The following is a 25567-nucleotide window of genomic DNA, read 5'->3' on the forward strand; positions in this document are numbered from 1 at the left end:
TCCTAAAGTCAGGGGAGTTTCAAATCAGAAGGCTTAGGGATGTCCTCTGCACTATGGGTGGCTTAGAATCACTCAAGTACCCTAACCCAAATCACAGTGGTAAGTGAAAGGGAATTGAGGGTCAGAGGTGCCATGAGCTGAAGTGAAGTGATCCAAGTTCACCATCAATGTGAAAGAAGCATAAGGAGGTGGAAAACAGGGATTCAAGGGATGGTGACGGCAATGAAACAATATGCTGACTCAGCATTGCATCTCAGCTGTAAAACACTAACCAGGCACTCATGTACTGTGGGGGAGAAACTAGGGGCAACTGTGGTGACTGCTTTATATCATATTATATTTTTTGCCTTTTTTTCATGTTTTATCACTTCATCTACTATTTTGGGGTGGGGCAAAAGTAGGTTTACTGTTGTTCTTATTGAAAATAATTAACAAATAATAATACAAGAATAAACTCAGTGTTTTGTGTACTCACAGTTTTAGATCTACTTTTGCACCTAGAATACAAGTGCAAAGACCATAGAGACTACCAGGTAGGATAGAAGGAAGGAAATAAAATAGCATTAATAGGAAATAAAGACATTATCAAGAATGACTATTAGAAAGAAACTATTGATTTCTATTGGAAACAGAAGGAGAAAATTAGCTTCTTATAAGACAAGATCACCATGGAAGCTTCCTCATGAAGTCTAAGGGACCACATGATAATCCAGGCTGTGCCTTCATTCACACCTCTGTGTGGCCTGTATGCTTGCTCAGAGTTCATAAGCAGAGGGTATATTTTTAGAACTCGGCCATCCAAAACTGAAGTTTAAAACCACTGACCAATCTCTGAGATCTTTATCAACAAGGCATGTGGATTTAAGTACAACCACAGAGAAACAAGTGATATTCTCCGTTTTCCAAGACAATCTCAGGAACACTAACTCTGGCATAAAGCCCAGCAGGCAGTTGAGTGTTTTAGTTTGGGTTGCAGGGTTGGACCTCCTTGGAGGACCGCAGCAAAGAAAGGACAGGGTTGATAATGGCAACATTTCTGGGCATTTTCCCAATTAGATTTGTGGTCCAGAAAACCCAAATGGAAAAAACACAGGGGAAAAGCCACAGGAGTTTGAAAGAAAAAGCCAAAGAGATAAAAGTCAGACTTTAACGGGAAGATGTGGCCACTGAAAAGGAGAATGAGATACAGACTTGAATTTTTCAAATTAAAAAAAAAATCACACTCTAAATGTTGCCAACTTGACATTGTGCCTGTCTCATCCCTATGTCAAAGATTTTGTAGCAGATGGCATGGAACAAAATGACCCAAAAATGTCAATTCTTTTTTCTTATAATAAACAGAAGCTATCAAGAACACACAGAGGCTAAGAGCCCATATTTCTGTAGGAATACATCAAAATCTTCCAGTTCCTTGATGTTATCATTCTTCTGAAAAATATAGAGGGTTTTTAAGTGAGATGTTCTCTTTAACTGTTTCAGTTGGTTTGGGGGGAGGAGGATGCTACATGCACCTTGTAGCAGGGGTCCCCAAACTTTTTACACAGGGGGCCAGTTCACTGTCCCTCAGACCATTGGAGGGCCACCACATACAGTGCTCCTATCACTGACCACCAATGAAAGAGGTGCCCCTTCTGGAAGTGTGGTGGGGGGCCGGATAAATGGCTTCAGGGGGCCGCATGCGACCCGTGGGCAGTAGTTTGGGGACGCCTGTAAGTGTTCTCCTCAGAAGCAACCAGTCATGCTAGGTTGTGGTGTGTCCCAAGATTCATTTTTAATCCTAGGATAGAGATGTATTCATGTTTGTGTTGTCCCCCCTTTTAGGCAAATCAAGCAGTCTAAACCCATTATTCTATACCTTACATTTTTAGTTAATATTTTTATATTTCCAGATATTATTCAATATTTATTGTTCCACTCACTCATTCAACAAGTGGCTACTGAACATCCAGTATTTGCAAGGCACTGATCTCAGCACTTGGTATAACAGTAAACAAATTAATGATGTCCTTACTCTGAGGGGTCTTATATTTAATAAAGAGAATCATCTAAAAAAATCAGTGTCTTTTTTACACTAATAATGAATTATCAGAAAGAGAAACCATAAAAACAGTCCTATTTAGAATTACATCAAAAAATTAAATAAAATACCTAGGTATAAATTTAACCAAGAAAGTAAAAGACCTGTACTTGAAAAATTATAAGATACTAAAGAAAGAAATTGAAGAAGATACAAATCAATGGAAACACACACCATGTTCATGGATAGAAAACATTAACATTGTTAAAATGTCCATACTACCCAAAGCAATCTATACATTCAACATAATTCCAATCATGATATCAATGGGGTATTTCACAGAACTAGAACAAATATTACAACAATTTATACGAAACGACAAAAGACCCCAAAGAGCCACAGCAATCTTGAGAAAGAAGAACAAAGTTGGAGGAATCACGCTCCCTGATATCAAACTATACTACTAGGCCATAGCTATGAGTGGGAGTTTTCAAAGATAGGAGAATGGAATAGACATAAAGTAGAGATGTGGGCAAAGAGAGAGACATGGAGGAAGCCATCTGACTTCTGGGGGCCTCTCCATAATCAGGTCCAGTGTCACAGGAAGCACGGCTGTACTTCCTGCTGGGGTCTGAGGGTGCCCTGGTTGCTCACAATACATTTTTCTTTAAGTCAGCTTGAGTAGGTTTCTGTGTCTTGGCTATAAACAATATTTGGGATTAAGATTCTAACCTGTAACAAGGGTAAGTTTATAATGTCAACAAAAAGCCAAAGACCTCATGTTACCACATTGCAAGGAATACTAAAATAAGGGGGGGGGGCATTACCTCTCTTCACTCCCAACTTCCCACTCCACAAGTGTTAATTCCTAGGATAGAGATATATTCATGTTTGTGTCATCTCCCCTTTTATGCAAATCAAGTAATCTAATTGGAAAATATTATCTGCCAACTTGATTTAAGTCTTTGAGATAAGTCAATTATATTTCTGCTTGGATCTTTAAAGGTATCAAAAGGTACAAGATCAATGTAAAGTCATTTGGGGCCACTAAGTACAAATCTCTCTGCTTTTGAGATCTTTTTTTTTTTTTTGAGGTACTCTCCCAAACCTGCACCACCAACCTAATGCTATGACATTCCTCAACTAACCAGAAAAACATGATCTCTGGGATTTGGGGGAATTCTTGCAAATTCCTTACCACTCATGAAACCAATGAGAACCAGTTTAGAAGGATGTCTATAGTTTCCCCACATCCTCCTTTAACTGATAGTTATTTTCCCACTTTCAGAATGTAATCAACAATCCTATTTAGATGTAAGATCGACACTTCATTCAGAGCCCAGTTTATAGCCAGTGGCCCCCTTGCCAACATAATGCACTTATCACCCTGTTGATTTCCTTCAGAGTCCTTAGGTCTCTCTGTAGAGTTCTGGTTTATTGGTTTATATGTGTTTTGTTGATCTCCCTTATCTGAACCGATGCAAGGAGCAGAGATCTCCTTGCCTTGATCACCATTGTAACCCCACCACCTGGCATAGGACCCCAAATCTAGTAGGAACTTGATAAAAATAGGCTAGTTCACTGCTAACTGCTCTCACAAATAGACCAAAAGGTAGAATGGCTCCAATACAACAAGCAAAGTGTGTTTCTTGTTCAGGTCAAGTCCAAGTCAGTTGCATATGGAAAGGGACCTTTGCTGTTTATAATTTATCTCGGCTATTTACAACTCTTTCTGGTATTTTTAGCAGCTCAACCATAAGCTTCAAGATAAGTCAAGAGTGAAGGATCCCGCCTGCCACCTCTTGCTGACATTCAGAGAACTTCCGACGGGACCGCTCAACCCTTCCCCACTTGGAGCCCAAAGCATTGGGTGGACTTGGCCGCCAGGTGATTTCAAAGATGACCTGGCCAACACCCAAATATTCCAAAGACTTACTTTGAAGCATCATAGTTCCTTTAAAAAACTGCTTACATATTTTTCGTAAGTGGCACACACTCATTTTTATAAAGAATAAAATTCAAATGAGAAAAAGAATGAAGAAGCAAGTTTGAAGGCATCTTCAAATTCCACCACTGTGAATGTGGTAAGCATGTTTCTCTAAATCTTAATCCATGCACAGAGAACTACTGATATCATTTTACATCAATTTTTGGCTTCCTTTCAAAACAAGAATGAAGAAAGGTATATGAAGCTGGGCGTTATATCAGGATCATGAGGTGACCCATGAAGGAGACTCCAGGTGCCATGCTGTTCTATTATTTGTGCTGGGTATTAACTACAAGACTGTTCCTTTTGCAAAAATGTGAGTTGTCCATTTATGATTTATGCACTTTTTCAGTTTGTTATACTTCAGTAAAAATTTTTCACTTATAAACCTCGCTGATTGAAGTAAATCAGGACTCCAAATCAATGAAAAAGAGGGTCAGGGAGAGGAAACATATCTCATCCTAGAATCAATTAAGTCTATATTTATGCAACCTTTAATTTTTAGTATCTTAAAATATTTATCCATTATTTGTTAATGCATGTTCACACAAACTTAATAGGCAATTCTAAGTCCTAGATTGGGTTAATGGTATTCTTTTTCCTTTTTTTGTTTTTGTATTTTTTCTTAGTGAGAAGTGGGGAGGCAGACAGACAGACTCCCACATGCGCCTGACCGGGATCCATATGCCATGCCCACCAGGGGGCGATGCTCTGCCCATCTGGGGCATTGCTTTGTTACAACTGGAGCCACTCTAGCACCTGAGGCGGAGGCCATGGAGCCATCCTCAGTGCCCAGGCCAACTTTGCTCCAATGGAGCCTTGGCTGCAGAAGGGTAAGAGAGAGATAGAGAGGAAAGAGAGGGGAAAGGGGGGTAAAGAAGTAGATGGGCGGGCATTTCTCCTGTGTGCCCTGACCAGAAATTGAACCCAGACTTCCATATGCTGGGCCAACCCTCTATCGCTGAGCCAACTGGCTAGGGCAATGGTATTCATTTTCTATAATTTAATTATACATAAGTGGTAAACACAGCTTTGCAAAGGATCTCCATGCTAAGTGAACATAAATTGGGAGAGTTTCATACGTAGCAACATGTTATAGTACAGTCTGCTCTTGCTATGACCACAGATGAGCCACACCCTCTCTGAACTAATTGTTCAGCAATAGTGTTCGTAAGAAATGCTAAAATCACATAGATAATAATTAGTGTAAAAGCTAGATTTACTAAGTATATACGTGTGTGATTCTCCCCCTTTTTATGAAAGATTTTATCAATTTCTTAAAATATTTCTAAACATGTTTCACTGTGTTTTAATTTTACCATTGAAACTAAAATAAACAGTCATTCAATAAATGAAGGCATCAATCCAAGTACTTTTGTAACACATGCTATAAATCCACAGCATACTTCAAAATCCAAACACAAAATTTCTCCAAAGAGATACACTTGCCCTTATAGGGTGGGACTACAAGGGAGGTTGACTCAGGGTGGTGTGTTTTGGGGAATCTGAGCCCTTCGTTGAGACAACAAGCACATGCCCACAGCCAAGTCCTTAGAGGTCAAGGATGTCTGGGCAGATTAGACACACATTGGGTTGCTAAGTGCAAAGAGTAAGATAGGAAGAGATGATGGACAGAGAGAAACACTAATAGGCACCTGAGAATGCCAATAAATATGAAATATTGAAGCAAAAAATAAAATGAAAGGAAGGGGAGAGTGAACTTGGACTATTATAAGCTCAACTGAAAAGACCAAAGGAGGATTTCAATGTTATCCTGTGTCCATATTTATAGGAGGGTATTTAAAGTTGCATTTAAGTCTAACAATTTGAACCTGACCAGATGATGGTGCACTGGATAGAGCATCAACCTAGGATACTGACGACCCAGGTTCAAAACCCCAAGGTCTCCGGCTTGAGCACAGGTTTACCAGCTTGAGTGCAGGGTCACCAGCTTGAGTGTGGAATCATAGACAGGACCATGGTCACTGGCTTGAACCCAAGGTCTCTGGCTTGAGCAAGGGGTCACTGGCTCAGCTGGAGCCCTCCAGTCAAGGTACATATGAGAAAGCAAATCAAAGAACAACTAAAGTGCTGCAACTACAAGTTGATGCTTCTCTCATCTCTCTCAACTTCCTGTCTATCCCTGTCTGTCCCTCTTTCTCTTTTCCCTTTCTCTCTCTCTCTCTCTCTCTCTCTCTCACTCTTTCCTTGGCAAAAAAAAAAAAAAAAAAAAAAAAAAAAAAGGCTAAATACCTGAACTATACCATTTCTCCTGTAATCCTCTGGGCATCTCTCCAGAGCCTTCATCTGTCTTGAACCTACTTAATTTCCAGGTTATCCAGCTAATTCATTCCTTTATTCTAAGTCTTCCATCTATCACATTGATTTTACAATGAATGTTATGCTTCATCAACAACAACTTCAACAGATGCCTTTTATTCATCATCCCGTATAGACTCGCTCTGGGTCTTCTAACCCAAAAGGACCTGTCCAGCATCCATCATGAATTATCCGCACACATGACGCTGACCAATGGGATGAAAGTTTGAGTTCATATCTGCTTATTTTCAGCTCTGCACTTCCTTTACCCCATCAAGTATAGTTCCTTCACATGAGTCCGCAGGAAAATGAATGAGAGAGACTATTCATCTTCATTCTATTGTTGATATGAGCAACTCATCATTTTTAATGCTCTTGACACCATCCTCAAGGAAAAACTCAAAGACACCAACACATTCAATCCCTTAAAACTATCACCACAATATCCTCCTTCTTGACAATCAGTATTTTAATCATCTTGAGTAATACAATTACTCACTCTTTTATTCTATGTAGTTTGATTTTTGAGGGGAGTGGGTTTCCTCTCCACTCATTGTCTTCCATATCTTTCCATTCATCTTATCAATGTGCCCACAGCTTATCAAGAAAACCACTTATCAAGAGAATTGCACTGCAGCTATTAGTAATTTATAGCTATATCTAATTTGTCCTCTACAGGTCTCCTTCAAACTTTTAAAACCCTAGACATATGATTATGGATGCATAGAACATCCTTTGATTCTCTAAATCAACCTTCTCAGGAAAATAAATCAAAAGGCCACTTTACCTTAAGCCTTTACATACTTCCCAGATGCACCACATTGTCATGCTCTTCTAAATACTTTATTGGAGTTTGCGTATCAAGCTATAGAAGTCATTTATTACATATTCTGACTCTCAGATTTTTTCTTCTTTGATGTATGTCTTTTCTGATTCATTCTGCAACACACAGACCCTGCCCTGTATGACATATCCTGCCAACTATATAGGAATTGTAGCTGGGGAACTTTTATCTACTTTTCATGAGCCACGTACATCAAGTGCCAGAGTCTTGGCTTTTCTTTGTTCTGTTTCACATCCAATCAGTGGCCGGCACAGATGATTTTTTTATTCACATCATCTTTCTTTTCTACTTTGCTTTTTTTTCAACTTCCTCCTCAACCTTCTAACTTGAATCCTTACCATCTTATACCTTGATCATTTGATCATTTCAAAAGCTTCCTTCTGATTCGCCTCTCTGCTATGGTGTCCAGTTCAATCAAACATCCTTCTTTGCAAATACATTACTGTAATCATTGCAATGAGCCAAAGGAGGTAAGAATCATTATTCCTACTTTGTAGATAAGAATAGGTGTTGTTGAAGAGTTAGAACAGATACTGTATAACAGCACACAATAGGAAGTGGATGACAGAGATTTCACTCCAGGCTGGAGTACATTTACACTATCTTTCCGTCAGATAAGACTATCTACAAGTTTAAGGGAACTGTTTAAGGGAAGTGGGCCAGAGTGGAAACATAAGGGATGAACTATGATGTTGGTATGTAAATTAGGTCCAGGGCCTAATTTCCACGTGGGGGTGCCGGTGGGGAGGGGCATCTCTTACGCACAACATCAGCTAGTTCTCTGTCACCAGCTGGGTGTTCAAGAATTTAGCTCATTATGACACTGTCTATCCATGCCTCACTTCAGTACAATTGGGATCATCATCATCATCACCACCACCACCACCACCACCATCATCATCATCTGCCTAAAAGGAAAGATAAAGATTATTAAATTGCTTAAAACACTCAGTACACAACACATATGTCCTACGTGTTTATAAAATATTATTAGAAAACATACAGACATTTCCTTTACTTTGAAATCATTTAAAGTTGTTTGTAATAATGTAGTATGGATTTCATTATTTGCATTTCTTTTAAATTTGTTATTAAAACAAACAAAAAAGCCATCAGAGGCCAGAGCCCAAATCACACTGATTATCTGGAATAACAACTAGCAAGCCCTGATGTGCTCCTGACTCTAATGAGGTCAAGGAGAGGGTGGTAAACACTCTGAGCATCCTTCCTCTTTGGTAAGATAACAGAACGCATTCGTAGGATGAGAAACAGGTTGGTTTTCTCTGCATCACAGAAGGGACCTGATGAAAACCAAATCTGTAGTCACTCTCCTTACAATCAAAGTCTGAGTTGTCAATCAACCCACTGCTTTCTGGACAGAACTCTCCCTAAAAGGACAGATGAACTGCCGTTCCCTTTACCAAAGGCTCTCCAGTTAAGATGTCTTCCCTAGAACATAAGTACCCTTGTTTTCATGCTTATACTTTGGAAGAGCTCCTTTAGACCACAACTTCAATTTTAATGGACAATTGGACATTTTTTTCCCCACTCTCTAAATAGTAATTAATCAAAATAACCAGAGGATGATCCGGATGCCGGCAGCTTGCAGTCAAACCCCTCCCTCTGAGTCACTCTCAGTTCCCACGATCAATTCCTCACACTCAGAAGTAAAGTCTCCTCCTGGAGACAGCTAGGCACTTTCATAGAAGGTGGTGTTACTGCATTTCAGTGATCCCTGTACTTCTGAGTCCTGCACAAGGCTATCACTCACTCTCCTGCGGCTTGTGCCCACACTTAGTGTGCTGGCAGGGGACTCTGTTGGCCTTTCAGCCTCCCGTGTCTTTTCATCCTTAAAGGAATGTTCTCAGGCTACTAAAGGGAAGAAAAGACTGTTTACGCCTCAGGAAAGCAGGCAAAACATTTCCAAGCACTAAAGAGCCACCCTGAATCTTTGTGCTGCATAGGTTGATTTTTTTTTTTTTTTTTACCTATCTTGCTGGTTCAAGAAAGATAAGTGCCTTTAACAGGACTTCTCCACAGGGCAGGGAGCTTTTACAATGGCTGAGGTGACAGATGGAACCAGATATCAATTGGAGAGGGGAGAAAAAGATCTGACCCTTATCTTTCCAGTTTTATTCTTTTGGTCTTTTGCTCATGAGTGGTGACCTGGGATGCATGAGATTCCCTCATAAAGCCGGCTTCCCGTGCCCCCTTTCCTGAGTTGCTAGAAAGGCAGACGTATTTCTGTAAATTCTCACACTCGCTCCATCAGCACTCTCTCCATTCATCAGGATTATAAGTAGAATGATCATTTCCCACACATCTGCTATTCTGTCAAATAACTGTCTATCAGGAGTCCTTTCTATACAGTCATGGGTTTTATTCCTCCTAAATGTGATGCCATATTATTACCAATAGCATTCATCCCTGATTCCCTCCCCCTAGCATCATGGGGGATGGAGCAAAGGCACTTAGAGAAGTCACACAGGGAGCAGAGACCATGAACCAAGCAGACAGTAATATCCATGGCCTAGTCTAATGCCTCCTCTCAGGACCTCATATTTCCATTCAGATGTACCTGACCCTGCCCATGTTTGCTTTGCACTGTGAACCCATCAAACTTCCTCCCGACAAAGTCGCACGACACTTTCTTGTACAACATGGGCTCTTGTCATCCTTGCTGGCATGACAGTTCCAAAAGGAGAAAGAGATCATTTAGAAGTGTGCTCTAGTAATGTTTAACGTGCACATGCCTCCCATCAGCAGTGATGCTCACAGCCTGTGACAATTTGCTCATCAGAATAGAAGTTGCTTCAGAATGAATAGGCTGGTACCCACACAGGAAAATACCAAGAAAGCAGGCAGTACTCTCTCTGAAGAAGTCTCCTGGAAGTTGCAATTACATTCAGATGGAAGCATACACATCAGAGATTGCACTGATTATGGCTCTCATGTGAGGTCACCATGGGACTGCCCCTCCCTGGCACAGCCCAGCAAACGGCCCCTATAAATCACAAGGCAGCATTACGTTGTACACAAAAGGAATCATTTTTAAAAAACCAGTGTGCTGGTGGCCGGGGTGTTCCTTCTCTTCCAAGTATAAAGCTGACAGTGCCCTAGAGCTCAGGTGACTGTCAGTTTCTCGCCACCAACAGTCATCCTCAGCAGCACCTGCTAAGTATTCTCTCAGGTAGCAAACCAGGTCTGCAGAAACTCGGAGGTTCTTACCATTGTGGTCCGACCTTCGCTGCCTGGGGAGCCCAGGGGCCAGGAGCTGGTGCAGGCGTGCTGTTTGTTCCTAATGCCACCGGAGCCTTGGGTGGCAGAGAATGTTTTCATGTGGTGCAAATGTGTCGCCACTGGTCGTATTTCAGTCCCTTAGTGGCTGGCCTGGATATTTTGGAAATCAGCCAAATCTCTCATGAAGGCTGCAGCTTGCAAGTTCAGAGTTTCCCTGGGAAAATGCTCTGGAAAAGCTGGACCCCTATTAAGCATTTTAGCAAAAGCTGAAGTCTGCTCCATTCAACCACTCTTCTCTCTGTTTTTCTCTTAGACGGAACTGGGTTTTGCTGCTTGCAGAATGAAATTACGGCCAGAGCTCAAGCTGACCCAGAGGACGCTGGCACTGAGCCAACTTGCACACACCTCCAACCTGACCAGACTTGGCTGCTATTCCAATCAGAGAAAATGATTTTTTTTTTTCTAGAAGGACTGGGAGGAAGAGGGGCACACCGTGTAGAAGTCCAGGTTTCAGCAGCTCCGTGATTCGTGGGAGCCTGCAAAGTGCTCCTGGGAACAGACATCAGATTTATATTTAAACTTAACCATGGGGCATCGACTCCTAACAGATGGGAAGAAAAGTTCTCTGCTCATCAAAGTAGTCTACGGAGCACAGCCTCATCTTGAAGAACAAAGAAGTTGAAGTGCAACAACCCAGCTGCTAAGACTCTTTAGATCTAGCTGGGTTGTAGTAAACAGTATTTAACAATTGCACACTTTGCTTCCCCTATGGTTTGTCAACATTCTATTGCTTAAAAACTTTATCTCACACAACTACCACACAGCATAGATGAGATGGGATCTCAACCGAAGTTCAGGCCAAGACTCTTTAAAATAACAGCACACAAAAGCAAAACATATCAATAGCCTACTGTTCACCTGCCTTCACTTCTCCACTTACTGAAAATGCCAGTAGGATGGTCACCATGTTCGTTTTGTTCACTTCTCTGTCTGTAGTACAGCCTCCGCTCCATGGCAAGGTATTTGTTGGCTGAATTAATTATTTTCCATTAACTGTTGGAAGTGTTGGCAGAGCCCCACAAGTTGGGAAAATTCCTTTTGCTGGTGTGTTCTGGGCTTCGGGAGGGTTCCCTTGGGGGATGCCTTCCCTCTTATCAAACAGGAATGGTTCCAGTCCCTCAGTTAGGCCCAGAGAGGACAGGAATAGCTTCCAGTAAAGTTCCATACTTGTTCCAGAGCAAATTCAACCCAAAAGTGAAACTTCATGTTTCTGTTTCCGAACAAGGGTTCACTGCCCGACATGCATAAAAGCCAATGTCATGGCAATGGCTTTTGTTAGAAGAAAGGGCTTTTATTTGAGAATGGACTGGCAAGGCAACACAAGGCGAGGCAGGGATCTGTCTCCTGGTCCAGGGTTCAGGGCAACATTGTAAGGGGTAACAGTCAAGGGTTCCCAGTGTGATATGTGAGTGATGTTTCACAAATGTTACTCAGAAGTGGTGTATCCAAGGTTGAAACTTTGGTTCCTGGTCTGTTAGAAATAAGAAAGGACCAGTTTGAGTTGGTTCTGCGCTTACACTTAACGGCCAAGACCTCTGATTTCTAAGAAGAGTTTGTGGCATTTAGCAGGTCTGATAGCATCAAGAAATAGCTGTGAATCAGTAGGGTCTGGTTTCCTCTCCATAGGCAATGGGATTTTAGAGCAGAGAAGCAAATATAGAAGGCAAGCCGGTTGTCCAGGTGAGACAACAGAGCCCACTTCAGTGGCCAAGAGGTAGCTCAGTGCTTGCACACAGCAGGTTCCAGATACTTACTATATTCATATAAACCTTTAAAGGGCTTCTCTGGAACTCTGGAATGTCAGACTCTTGTCCTCAAGCTGGGAGGAGCCAGCCCCACCTAATCTGGGGTCTCAGTTCATGATACCATCTCTTGGTCCTTTCTCTACAACACTTGGCCACATTGCTTCAACTGTCCCCTACACTGTGCCCAATTACACTTGTACTAAATGGAATGGGGTGGTGACATCAATGGTGATGTGACCAGTAAAAGAGCTCTGCCCCCTTTCTATTAGCCTTTGTCTTTGTAAGTAATGGACAGCCCCCAGCATTAATGAAGCACCTGCCATTCCTTCTTGCAAGATGCAACGTCATGTTTGTCCATCATAAAGATGCCCCTGATGGCTACAACCCATAGCCATTTCTCTGCTTCATGGCTGGAACCCAACCATTCCACATTTAATCATATACTGTTTTCCAACACTCTTTGGATGCCATTGTTTTTATTTTCTTTTTTACTTTTAGGTATCTCTTACCATCTAACCAAATGATAAACATGTTATTTCTGTATAAAATTCATCAATGGTGTCCCACAGACTATGAGATGAAAAATTAAGACTACTCACCATAGAAGTTAAGGTCCTTCATGAATGGGCCCCTTCAAGTCTCCTCTCCTACCAAACCCTGCCAATACTTCTGCTCTAGTTGCAAAGAACTGTACTAGCTCATGTCCCCAGGACTTTGCATGTGCCAGGTCCACAAGGGAACCCTGGCTCCTCCCTCAGTTCTCACTATTGGGCCATCTGCTCTGTACTCACAACAACCAAGGGCTGGCAGGCACTCAGCATAGGTGTGGACCAGCCCTAGGTTTGTGTCAGGGTCCCACACAAACCTAAGTCGTTTTCAACTCAGTAATTTTTCTGCAATAAGCAATGCTCACACAGTGTATTGGCATTACTTTTCCCTAAAAAAAAATAGACTTTTTTCTCAAATAAATTACCATTTGACTGAAACCACAGGGTATATGAAGAAGGATTTCTGAATAATCACCCATCTACTGACTGCATCAGGACTCTATCGATGTTAAGAATTGTTTGGAGGGGCCCTGGCCGGTTGGCTCAGTGGTAGAGCATCAGCCTGGCATGCGGAAGTCCAAGGTTTGATTCCCGGCCAGGGCACACAGGAGAAGCCCATCTGCTTCTCCACCCCTCCTCCTCTCCTTCCTCTCTGTCTCTCTCTTTCCCTCCCGCAGCCAAGGCTCCATTGGAGCAAGGATGGCCTGGGCGCTGAGGATGGCTCCATGGCCTCTGCCTCAGGCGCTTGTGTGGCTCTGGTCACAGCAGAGCGACATCCCGGATGGGCAGAGCATACCCCCCTGGTGGGCGTGCCGGGTGGATCCCGGTCGGTCGCATGCAGGAGTCTGTCTGACTGCCTCCCCGTTTCCAGCTTCAGAAAAATACAAAAAGAAAAAAAAAAGAATTGTTTGGAGACTTGTGTTAATCAAAACTGTTAGACCTCTCAGCTTGACTGTGTCAGAATGCACTGAATCACAACTTTGCCACATTGCTACCCAGCACCAGACACTATCAGCAAGAAAGCTAGAAATTTCTGGAAAATGAGAAGTGGGAAAAAAAGAAAATTTTCTATGCAACAGTAGTTTATATTTTTTTATGAAAAATGTGAATAGCCAAAAGCCAGTCCTTTTCTCTTGAATGCCCCAGGCCCTGTCCTTCCCTGCACCCCTAACAGCTGGAATCCCAGACACAGCATTGAAGAATCTCAGAACTACAGAAAAAAGCCTAGGGGGACCCCCTGCCTCCAATTTGAACCTGAAAAGGTGCAAGGAAAGAGAAATTCTTTTACAAACATACAAATAGCACCTATTTCACTTAGTATTTTCTTACAGAATAATCCCATTGTTATCTTTTTAGCAAAATCTTTATTGCACCCTTCAAAGATATTTAAAATGTATCTGAGAAGGCCAGTGAGACATGGTTACCTCCCTTCAAAGAGTGCTCATTACTCATCTATTAGTATTTTATTTTTTTAAATTTTTATTGAATTTATTGGAGTGACATTGGTTAATAAAATCTGTATATTGTATTGTGTGTTCACTCCCCAAAGTCAGGTTTCCTTCTGTCACCACTTATCCCCCTTTATCCTCTCCTACCTGCTGCCACCTCCCTGTCCCTCTGGTAACCACCATACTATTGTCTGTGTCTATGATTCTTTCCTTTTTTTGTTTTTTGCTTAATCCCATCACCTTTCTCACCTTACCCTGTATATGCAAATATTGGTCCTACTTTAATAAAAAGCTTACTTGGCATTCCAAAAATGCAGCCAATAGAGATTGGAAGCTCCCTGTGTCCACTGTGACAAGCAACCCCTGCCACCATCACCCAGGGCTTCCCTGTGGGCACAAATCCAGAAGAAATGAAGACTCCCATTATCTCACAGCAGCAGAATTTTCCTGCCCACTCCCTCAAAAAGAACAGGGAGTTGCCCCGGGAAGTGTGTACCCTTCCCTGTTTGTCTCCTCTGCAGTGGGAACCCCACACCCCAGCTTCCTGTATCTCCTGGACGTTCTGCTCTGTCATTGGCTAAGGTGAACCTCCCCGCCCACCCCTGACTGCTCAATGGTTGCTCAGAGAACTCAGCCTCAACATGGACTAGTGGTTACAGACTGACTCCCTTAGAAATACAGTAATCGCATGGACAAGATGGTGTTTTCAAATTTAATCTCAAACCAACCCACTCAGTCTAAGAATCATAAAGCATACAGTGATGACTTTCAATTACTAATACTTCAAAAGTTTCTGTTTTTGTCAACTGAAATTGATGTGGGCACAGAAGAAATTAGGTGAAGGCACAGAAAAATAAAACAACCATCACTTCCCCAAACTACCTCAAGATTGCCAAAATTATGAAAAACAGTGACACAGGAGAAAACATATTTCAGTAGTAAGATATTTACACTAATTTCTACTATGGTGGTATTCATGAGAGATGAGATCAAACAAGATAGTTTCTGAACATGAAAAGTGGATGCAGTCAGGAGAAAATGCAGGAGGAAGCATGAAATGCAAGTGCCCTTGGGGAGGGGAGCAGCCATCATCCACGAGAATCCTTTGTGGGTCTCATCAGTCTTGCAGAAAGCATGCAACCTGTGTCCTAGACCGTCTTGAATTTGAGGGACAACTGAGTAGCAGCCTGAATCTTTGCAGACCGTCTCAGTTAACCCTTTCCAGTTCTCTGCTGGGCCAGCTGTTTCTTCTCAACTGCCACGGATCATGTTCTTGTTATTCCTTTTCACCACAAGAGGGAGCTGCAGCACAAGCAGGGTGGAGTTTTCTAGACTTTAGAGTGGTAACCATGACTCCCCTTACCAGTTAACAACAGTGGTGGGAATGCCTCCAACTGGAAAAGAACGTGGTCAATTGTTCAAAATAAGCTTCTGAAGCTGTCTTCCAACTGAAACTGCTCAAGTGTTTTGCATATATATATATATACTATTATATATATAATATATATAATAGTATATATATATACTATTTTTATTTATTTATTTTTTTTACAGAGACAGAGAGAGAGAGTCAGAGAGAGGGACAGATAGGGACAGACAGACAGGAACAAAGAGAGATGAGAAGCATCAATCATCAGTTTTTCGTTGCAACACTTTAGTTGTTCATTGATTGCTTTCTCATATGTGCCTTGACCATGGGGCTATAGCAGACCGAGTAACCCCTTGCTCCAGCCAGCGACCTTGAGTCCAAACTGGTGGCTTTGCTCAAACCAAATGTGCCCGCGCTCAAGCTGGCGACCTTGGGGTCTTGAACCTGGGTCCTCAGCATCCCAGTCCATCGCTCTATCCACTGTGCCACCACCTGGTCAGGTTATACCAAGGGTTGGGACCCTATGGCTTGCAAGCCAGATGTGGCTCTTTTGATGGCTGCACCTGGCTCACAGACAAATCTTTAATAAAAAAAATAACGTTAAAAAAATAAAATATTCTCATGTATTATAATCCATTCATTTCCTACCGCTCATGTTTATGGTTGTGGGTGGCTGGAGCCAATCACAGCTGTCCTCCGGGACAACACTAAATTTTTATTGGATAATGCGTAATGTACATGGGTTGTTGTATGGCTCTCATGGAATTACATTTTATTTTATTTTATTTATTTATTTTTGCATTTTTCTGAAGCTGGAAACAGGGAGAGACAGTCAGACAGACTCCCGCATGCGCCCGACTGGGATCCACCCGGCACGCCCACCAGGGGCGATGCTCTGCCCACCAGGGGGCGATGCTCTGCCCATCCTGGGCGTCGCCATGTTGCGACCAGAGCCACTCTAGCGCCTGAGGCAGAGGCCACAGAGCCATCCCCAGCGCCCGGGCCATCTTTGCTCCAATGGAGCCTTGGCTGCGGGAGGGGAAGAGAGAGACAGAGAGGAAGGAGAGGGGGAGGGGTGGAGAAGCAGATGGGCGCTTCTCCTGTGTGCCCTGGCCGGGAATCAAACCCGGGTCCTCCGCACGCTTGGAATTACATTTTAAAATATGTGGTGTTCATGGCTCTCTCAGCCTAAAAGTTTCCTGACCCCTGAGTTATACTATTTCTTTTTACCTTTTACCTTCCTTAATACCAGATATAAATCATTTGAAAGACATTATTTAGATGATAATCCACATACACATCCTAAGCATTCAGATACTTGATTTTTTAACGAATGATTTAATCACATGGAACTCACTGGGTTGATTTACACATGGATTAAAAGCAGTCTGCAATTAATCTTCCCCTCCCCAATTCTATTGACATAAGTGCTTGCCAAAGATGATCTATATTCTTAATAACATTTGGCCAAAGACACATCTGTATCCATTCTTTGTTTTGGCTCTTAAATACTCCTTAAAAGCAGCAGCCAAGTTCAGTTCTAATTTGCTTCTGAAGAAATCTGCACAAGAACATTGACAAAGCAATTATCCCTCAATTTGCCCACAATGAAGTAGGTGCCTATGCAAGGTCCAATCCAGGAATTCATATCCTATGATACTTCTACAAGGCTGCATACAGTGTCTTAAAGTCAAATGCAGCTGCAGCCAAGAGGGAAAAAGGTGGAACGTGCCATAGGAACAGCATAAGTGTCCCAAATATGGTCCTTGGGTTGCAGTTATGTAATGTCCTGCTCTGTCCAGGCCATTGGTGGTGCAGGTTAGAGCTGAGGGTTGTGGGGGGGGGGGGGTCAAAGGGCCAGTTCTACCCATGCACCGTGCTCCTGGGCAGAAGCCCTGAGAGTCCTGGAATTCCACTGGAACCTTGCCCTGTGGGTGGGAAGAAAGGCCACATTTTATTTAGGAGCATGTCAGCTTGGTTTACAAGCCCCATCTATTTTGATGGATAAGTTTCACCCGGGCGGCCCCCGCCAATGTCAGGGTAGATATGCTCCCCTCTCTTCTTATTCCACTTTGCGAATCAAAGGCATCTCTTGGCTTGGTCCAATTCAACAGCTCTTGGTTGAGTTTTGGCAGAGATGAGAACTATGCAGAGACTGGGAGTAATGCTTCGTAGACATCTGGCCACATGTGGCCATTTAGATTTAAGCTTCCCCTCACCAAATAACTCAGTTGGTTAGAGCATTGTCCTGATGGGTTAAGGTTGTGGGTTTGATCTCCAGTCAGGAGATCAACACATACAAGAATCAACCAATGAATGAATAAAAAAGTAAATTTAGTTTTAATTAAAGTTAAATAATATTTAAAATCTAGTTCCTCGGTCACACTAGCTGCATTTCCAGTCCCATGGGGCTAGTGGCTAGTGGATTTGACAAGAGTCACATAGAACATTTCTATCATTGCAGAATGTGCTACTGGACAAATCCACAAGTAAGTTTGTTTCTTTGGAATTACAGTCCACTGCAATCTGACTGTTATTAGACATTATAAATGGTAGCATTGCTTTGGTATATCACCTGAGGGCCACCTGTAGAATGAATACTTATTTTTTGGCTTCTGTCAACATAATGGAATTTCCAAGATTTGAAAAATGGGAACTCATTAAAAATCTAGTTTTTAAATTTCTTTCAAAAAAATAAGATGGGGCCCTTTTGGGACTGTGTTCCCACACTGAAACACAGCCCTGGAGTCAAGGAGCTGCTGTCCCTTTCAAAGCAATTGCCTCTAGGTGGTATCAAATCCCAGCAGCCACTGCATCGCAGGAAACATCCGCGAATTCCTGCTGCTCATACTTCTGAATGGGAACAAAAGAAATATCACCAGCATTGAAAAGTATGAATCTATAATACAACACCATAAAAGATACTTAGAGTATCCTGGCTTATTCTTTCTGTATCTTCAAATAGACAAATTCTACTCACTTATCCAAATGGTACTCTTCAATCTATAAAACTAGGATTAATAAATGCAAAATAAGTTTTAAGTAAACTTCCTAATTTCCAATAAGTATAATCTCAGTACTCTACATTTTCAAATTTGACAAAAGGAAAAAAAGGAAGAGAGGGAAGTGATGCACACACAGCATATACACACAACACTCACAAACACAACACAAACACAATACATACATAAGCACACTTAAAAACAACATATGCATACAACACACACAAGCACTCAATACATATACAACATAACACACACACATAGCTGTGTCCCTCAGGAGTAGTGGAGTTGAATAAGTCTAGTCATGCATAAATAAAAACAACCCACTTATGAATAAGATTATAATAATATTTGGGAGCCTAATGGAAAAACATCTCAACCAGGCACAGTCTCTTCATTCAAAAATCTGACCTTAGCCCTGGCTGATTGGCTCAGTGGTAGAGCGTCGGCCTGGCGTGCAGGGGTCCTGGGTTCGATTCCCAGCCAGGGCACACAGGAGAAGCGCCCATCTGCTTCTCCACCCCTCCCTCCTCCTTCCTCTCTGTCTCTCTCTTCCCCTCCCGCAGCCAAGACTCCACTGGAGCAAAGTTTGCCCGGGTGCTGAGGATGGCTCTGTGGCCTCTGCCTCCGACGCTAGAATGGCTCTGAGTGTGGCAGAGCGATGCCCCAAGATGGGCAGAGCATCGCCCCCTGGTGGGCATGCTGGGTGGATCCCGGTCGGGCACATGCGGGAGTCTGTCTGACTGCCTCCCCGTTTCCAGCTTCAGAAAAATACAAAAATACAAAAAAAAAAAAAAAAAAAAAATCTGACCTTATGCTCATGTATTGTACCCATTTAAATTTAGTTCATTAAAGCAGGGTTTATGTTCCTATTCAAAGGATGTAGTAGGTACACAGTTCTCAATAAATATTTGTTAAATGGAATAAGAGAACGCTCACAAGGAACAGAACACTTCCTTAGGAATTCTAAGCCTCCGCCATATTCCCTTCAATGTCAACCTGTCATAATGATGTTAATTTATTTAAGAAAACCTTTTACACACTGAGATCTGTTGGAGGTATAGTTTAGAATGCAGCTGTTGATTCTCTAAGTCATGGGTCAGATGTTTATTATTATTATTATTCATTTTAGAGAGGGAAGAGAGACAGGAGGTAGGGAGGAGCAGGAAGCATCAACTCCCACATGAGCCTTGACCAGGCAAGCCCAGGGTTTTGAACTGGTGACCTCAGCGTTTCAGGTCAACACTTTATCCACTGCACCACCAGAGGTCAGGCTATGGGTCAGATGTTTAGAAAGGGAATGGCAACCTGGTAAGAATTTGACTTTGAATACCACATTGCCTTTTTAAATAAGTTGTCTACACACAAAACAATACTATAATTTGCACATTATATTATCTACTACAATATCTATTATATTATCTACTATATATCATACCTATTATATCATCTGTATCTATAATATGTTATATGATTCACATTTATTATATATTATTATATATCTATTCCTCAACCTTTCTTTCACCACCTTGTCCCAAGCAAAACCTGCCTTCTGCCTGGGGCCACGGCTCTCCCTGCAGCCTCCTCAAGGGAAGTGTTTTCTCTCCCTTTGCTCTTGCCACTGGATGAGGAGGTGGGGGTGGATGTCCTCCCTGCTCCTTATTACCACTTTGAGACCATTCATTCTCCCTCCCTTCTCTCCACTATATCCCTAGCTTTGAATCTCAAGCCTTTAGATGAGATCCCCCAAAACTAAGTGTCCTAATTGCCATTATATCTACCAGCTCTTGTCTCCATTTTTATCACTGTGATGGACTCTATCCATCACTACTTGCATCTCAATCTTGAAAACTTCTCTATGTAAATGTTTTTCCAGTGCTCTGTGTCATTCCCTTGGACCATTACTGTCAATGATCTCCACTCAGTCTGACACTCTCTTCCATGTCATTACCCACTAGCTAAACACTCTATAATCTTTGTCCACAAGCCTTGATCATTTCTATCCAATCTCTCTGCTTCCCTGACTTCAATGATGTTTCGTCCCCCCTAAGACTAGCAGTCCATCAGTCATAGTACCATGTCACTATATCTCAGCCCTTGATGTCTTCTCTTTCTCCTTATGCAGTTTAAAATCAATACCAGCCCATACAATCACTCTTGCACGTGCTCTCAATTCCCCTGCACGGCTCGGGCTTTGTTGTGCTTGCCTGTCCTCAGCCCTCCCCTCTGCTCCTGCACCTGTGTGGCCAGATGTGGCTGGAAAAAAGAAAACTTTCAATTTATGCCAGTGTTACAGGTGGATCCCTGCTGTTCACAACCAATCATTCTCACCTCCAGTCTATCCATTCATCAACTCCCCCAAACTTTCAACACTTTCTTCTTCATTCCCACCCTCAGCTTCCGACCTTTGTTCTTACCTCATTTCCTGCTTCCCCTCCCAGGATCTGTCTTCCCACCTGTGATCAAGGACGAGTCAGCTATACTCCTATCCAAAGCCAGTCCCCCTGTCCCACTCCTCATGTCTACTCAAGGACATCTCTTTAGTAATTATGCCTTTTTCTACAAAAAAAAAAAAGTATCTTTTTTGCCCCATACTGAATCACTGCTATCAGCATACAAAATGCTATTTTCTCTCCCACTAGTAACAGTGGCTTTTCTCGACCGAATATAATCATTTCGCAGCTCATCGCTTATCACTGGAGAAAGGAACTAACAGAGTTGCGAATACAGAAGTGTGATCTTCATTCAATGGACCTCCTCCAAGCCGTTCACTGTGTGATGACACGGGGATAATCCAAGTTGCAACAGAACTGGTGTTCCCGTCACACTCAGTGACATTACCTCCAGGGCCCACCAGGTGGCGTATGCACACGGGCATCGCAACTACTGAATGTGGGCTCCCAAGGATTTCAACCCACCTCAAACGATTTTCCCCCACCCCCAAAACACCGTTCTTTCATAGTTTTAAAGTTGCTACAGCATGTCTGTGATTTAGGTGCTCTTGCTTAAATTTAGAGCCCTGAATAACGACCGTCTCCCCACATTCCCCTCCAATCCCCCTTCCAAGTGGTACTCTGACATAGCAGCATCCTACCATCCTTAGACAAAAATTTAAATGTATCTATTTCGGAAAATAAAACTCAGTGTGTTACACTCATTTCCTTTTCAAACGTTGTGTAGCACAACAAAGGTTGTACTGCCAAGAATTGTAAAATTAGAGAGGAAATGAAAATCTGTTATTTTCATAATACGTTGTTTTATTTAGGTCAAGTATTTTGAGTTCCAAAACAACTTACATCCCCAAATGGTTGAGCTTTCATTGGGATTTACTAATTTCAGGCATCTGTGGTGAGCTCTAAACAAAATTTTAAATACTGCAATTTTTAAGCTGTGCCTGAATGACTAGTCTTTCCAATATTATAATTAGTTCAATATCCAATAAACATACAAGCATGTGTAATATGCCCACAATATGCTGACCAGATAGGTAAGGTAATCTTATCTTTTAACTGTAAAAGAATACAAGCTTATAGTAAATAAAATTTAAGTCTTTAGAGGCATGTTTAATAAAATAGATTCCTTTACCTTTGCCTTACTCTTTGTCCCACTTCTCAAATTACTTAAATTACTGTTAACAGTTTTGTGCATATATTTGTAGATTTTAACAATATAATTTTATTTATTTATGTTTTACTTTACTAAATTGAATTTTACTAGATACATTGTTCTGAAACATTCTTCTATTCACATCTTTATGCTGGAACACTCCAGATCGGAATGTTTATTTTCTTTAGTGACTGAATGGTATTTCTCAGAAGAATAAAAACAACAACAACAACAATAATAGAAAATCCTTCTATAATGCTCATTATGTGTCAGACTCTAAGTGCTTTCCATGATGGAACTCAATTGCTAATGACAAGCCTGTGAGTTAGATGCTACTTATCACCCCCTCTACACATGAGAAAATGGAGTCACAGACATGACAAACAACTTCCTGATGGTCACAGAGCTACTAAGAGATGGTGCTATGATTCAAATGCACACAGTCTGGTTCCAAAGTCCATGGTCTTCACCACCACACTAGATTATGCTATAAACTGTTTCACAATCTCCAGGGAAATGAACCTTTAGGTTGTTTATTATTTTAAACAATGCCACAACAAACACCCCCAAACTATCTATTAATGGTTCTTGAAGATTCATTGCTAGAAGCAAGATTGTTTGTATAGACATTCACAATTTCAGTAGGTCATGCCTCATTGGCATCTAGAAAAGCTTCACCAACCTACATTTCCTCCAAGCAATGCTGTTTTCTTGCATCTCACTGACGCTTGATGTTATAAATTAGTTTTCTTTTTCAATAAGCCAGTAAACACAAAGCAGAATTACAGTTGTGCTTTAATCCACAGGCCCCTGGTCACTTGTGATTTGGAGCAGCACCTCAGGTATTTATGGCCCATTTGTGTTGATTGGTCTTTGAATTTAGCCTTCTCATATTCTGGCTCATTATTGTATTGAGTTGTCTTTTCTTGTGGATTTAGAGAAGCTCTTTGTCCCACACACCTGGCCCGCAGTGAATGCCCATGTGCCCTGCCCCACTGGCACTGGAAGCATCTGCTGCACAACCAGATGGGCTCCTGTGTGAGGTCCAGAGGCAAAGATCTGGGAACACAATGCAGGAAACTACAATTGCTTCCTCCAAAGCAAAATCACCAGTGTAACAGAGAGATAACAAAGTTTATCTGAGGTTATAGCTCATGATCTGCCCATGTAAAATCGGTTCTCCCCATGGTAACTGTATTGATCCAATATAATGCATTAAGAAGAGCAAATAAGATTGCTGCCAAGCCCATCCAGGAGGGGCCAGGCAATGGGACTGGCCCGAGTTTGAATTTTGGAACCTTCACTTATGTAGCTGGCTGGCTTTGGGCAGACTGGTTCATTTCTTTCAGCATCCAAGTCTCTATGGTACAAGAATAATAAAATTTACCATGCAGAGTTATAAGAATTAAGGAAAAGGTCTATAAGTCTCTATGACAGAATCTGGCCATACTTATTATTATTATGGTTAATAATACAGTTGACTCTTAAACAATGTGAGTTTAAATCGCACAGGTCAACTATACCTGAACAGTTCTCTGTAAATGTACAGTCAGCCCTCTGGATCGCTTGGGTTACATCTGGGTTGTAAATCAATGGGTGGAAATCCACAGATCCAGAGACCCAACTGTATGCATGATTCCATGTCATTTTACATAAAGGACTTGAGCATCTGCAGATTTTGGTGTTCGCAGGGACCTGGAATCCACCCCTCTCGTTGGACACAAAGGGACTTTAGTTAAGTTTGGGGGGAGTCAAAACTTATATGTGGATTTTTGACTGCACAGAAAATCAGCGCCCCAACCCAACATTGTTCAAGGATCAATTGTACTAGTATCTTTGATGGTGATTTAAGAAACCAATGTTCTGATTTGCCAAATGTAACTGACATGACTGGCTTTGCTATTTCAGCTGTGGTTAAAACTAGGTGATAGTATTTTACTTTTCAAATTTAAATTCACCTCCAGTTCCATTTACCCAACAAGCGGGCAGTCTGTCTGCCCTCCTCTTCTCTTTCCTTGTCCAGGAAGCTCAGCTGTGCTCAGGAGCCAACCCTGCTGGCTCCCCTGTTGCAGGCTGGCACCAGGCTTGGGCATTCCCCTTTAAGGTTAGCCAGCTCCTCTGCCACCAGTCTTTGTCCAAGACAGTGTGGCCAGGCCTCTGGCACTGACAAGAGGGCAGATCCCCTTCCAAACCACAGTGGCTCCCAAGGTAGTGTGGGCATCTGCATGCCATCCCTACATAAGACTAAACTCGTTCAAGGGCTCCCTGGTAGAGCTAGCCTAAGCTGTCAACTTTTCCTCTCCTTACCACTCAGAAGCCCTTTGTCCCAGAGGGGCTGCCTGTCACTTCACCTATCCAGGAGCATTTACCTTCCATACCTCAGTTCCTGCCTCCACCCTGATGACCCTCCACCTCTACTCCAGCCAATGTCCTTTGCTGACGCAGAATGCAAGAAATTATTCTAGTAAAAATAACACTAGTCACTTTAGGATGTATTTTACTCTTTTCACATTACAAGGGACTATCCTCAGATGTAGGCAGCATCCGAGGATTCCACCCCATTCTAGCTGCTTACAGGCAGCAGGAAGATTAGGAGGTGAAGGCCCACCTGTGACTGACCTTGGAGCTTTGGAAGTTCATTGCTGAACAAAATGGATACAACATACATCCCCTGCTGGCTAGAATTGCCGGGTTCGGTCATTCTTCTCTATCTAATACCATAAATGCTACCTACACCTAATAAATGATGATACTGGCTGGATTTCTGAAAGAGTTTTATATGGGCTAAGACTGTTTTGGTGGTAGCATTCATTATGAGAAAAAAACGTGTTCTTTTGTGAACTCCAAAGCCAATCAAGTTTCTTTCATAATGCGCTTAAAAAGAAACAAACCCAAGATTATATTTTTTCTTCATGTTCCTACCCTGAGCCACCCCAGTTCGTACTGCACTTGAAAGCAATTTGCTGTAATTAAGTCATTGAAGTGGTGGAAACTTGTTGAAGTCATTTACTGAATGGCTTTCACAGATCATGTTTTTGAAATTAATGGACTCTGAAAGACCAACTCATTGGATTTCAGCATCCTACCAGATTGCGTATTTTCCTTGGAGCTGCAAAAATATCTAAGTATACTGAAATTAAAAATCATAGAAAAAAAAAACAAAACCAAAACAAAATGAGAGCACTTCTGCCTTGCTCATGGAAGGGCAGGTGTTCACACTGAGCCTGGATGTGTTCATGGAGAAAATGAAAAATGGTATCTGCTCTCATTCCCCACTGCTGGACTGCTTGGGGCTGAGGGGAATCATGGATTTGGAAAAACTAAAAGTGGGTGGGCTAAACAGCTTCAGAATTTCCAAAGACATTTCCAAATGACTGATGCA

At 42.0% G+C, this 25567-nt stretch overlaps 1 protein-coding gene across 3 annotated transcripts in view; it reads right to left on the reverse strand.

Moving 5' to 3' along the window:
* Positions 1-25567, reverse strand: part of PLD5 (phospholipase D family member 5) — a 287657-nt gene that overhangs the window by 215751 nt on the left and 46339 nt on the right. The window contains exon 1 of one of the 3 annotated variants that reach the window (XM_066236406.1): positions 10396-10457. The exons of the other annotated variants lie outside the window; for them this stretch is intronic. Within the exon in view, the coding sequence (XP_066092503.1) occupies positions 10396-10398 (3 nt within the window). The 5' untranslated portion in view covers positions 10399-10457. Of the gene's footprint in view, positions 1-10395; positions 10458-25567 lie in introns of those variants that run through there. 3 annotated transcript variants of the gene reach the window in all.

The sequence above is a fragment of the Saccopteryx bilineata genome, chromosome 1 (genome assembly GCF_036850765.1).
Source record: "Saccopteryx bilineata isolate mSacBil1 chromosome 1, mSacBil1_pri_phased_curated, whole genome shotgun sequence".
NCBI classification, from domain to species: Eukaryota; Metazoa; Chordata; class Mammalia; order Chiroptera; family Emballonuridae; genus Saccopteryx; species Saccopteryx bilineata.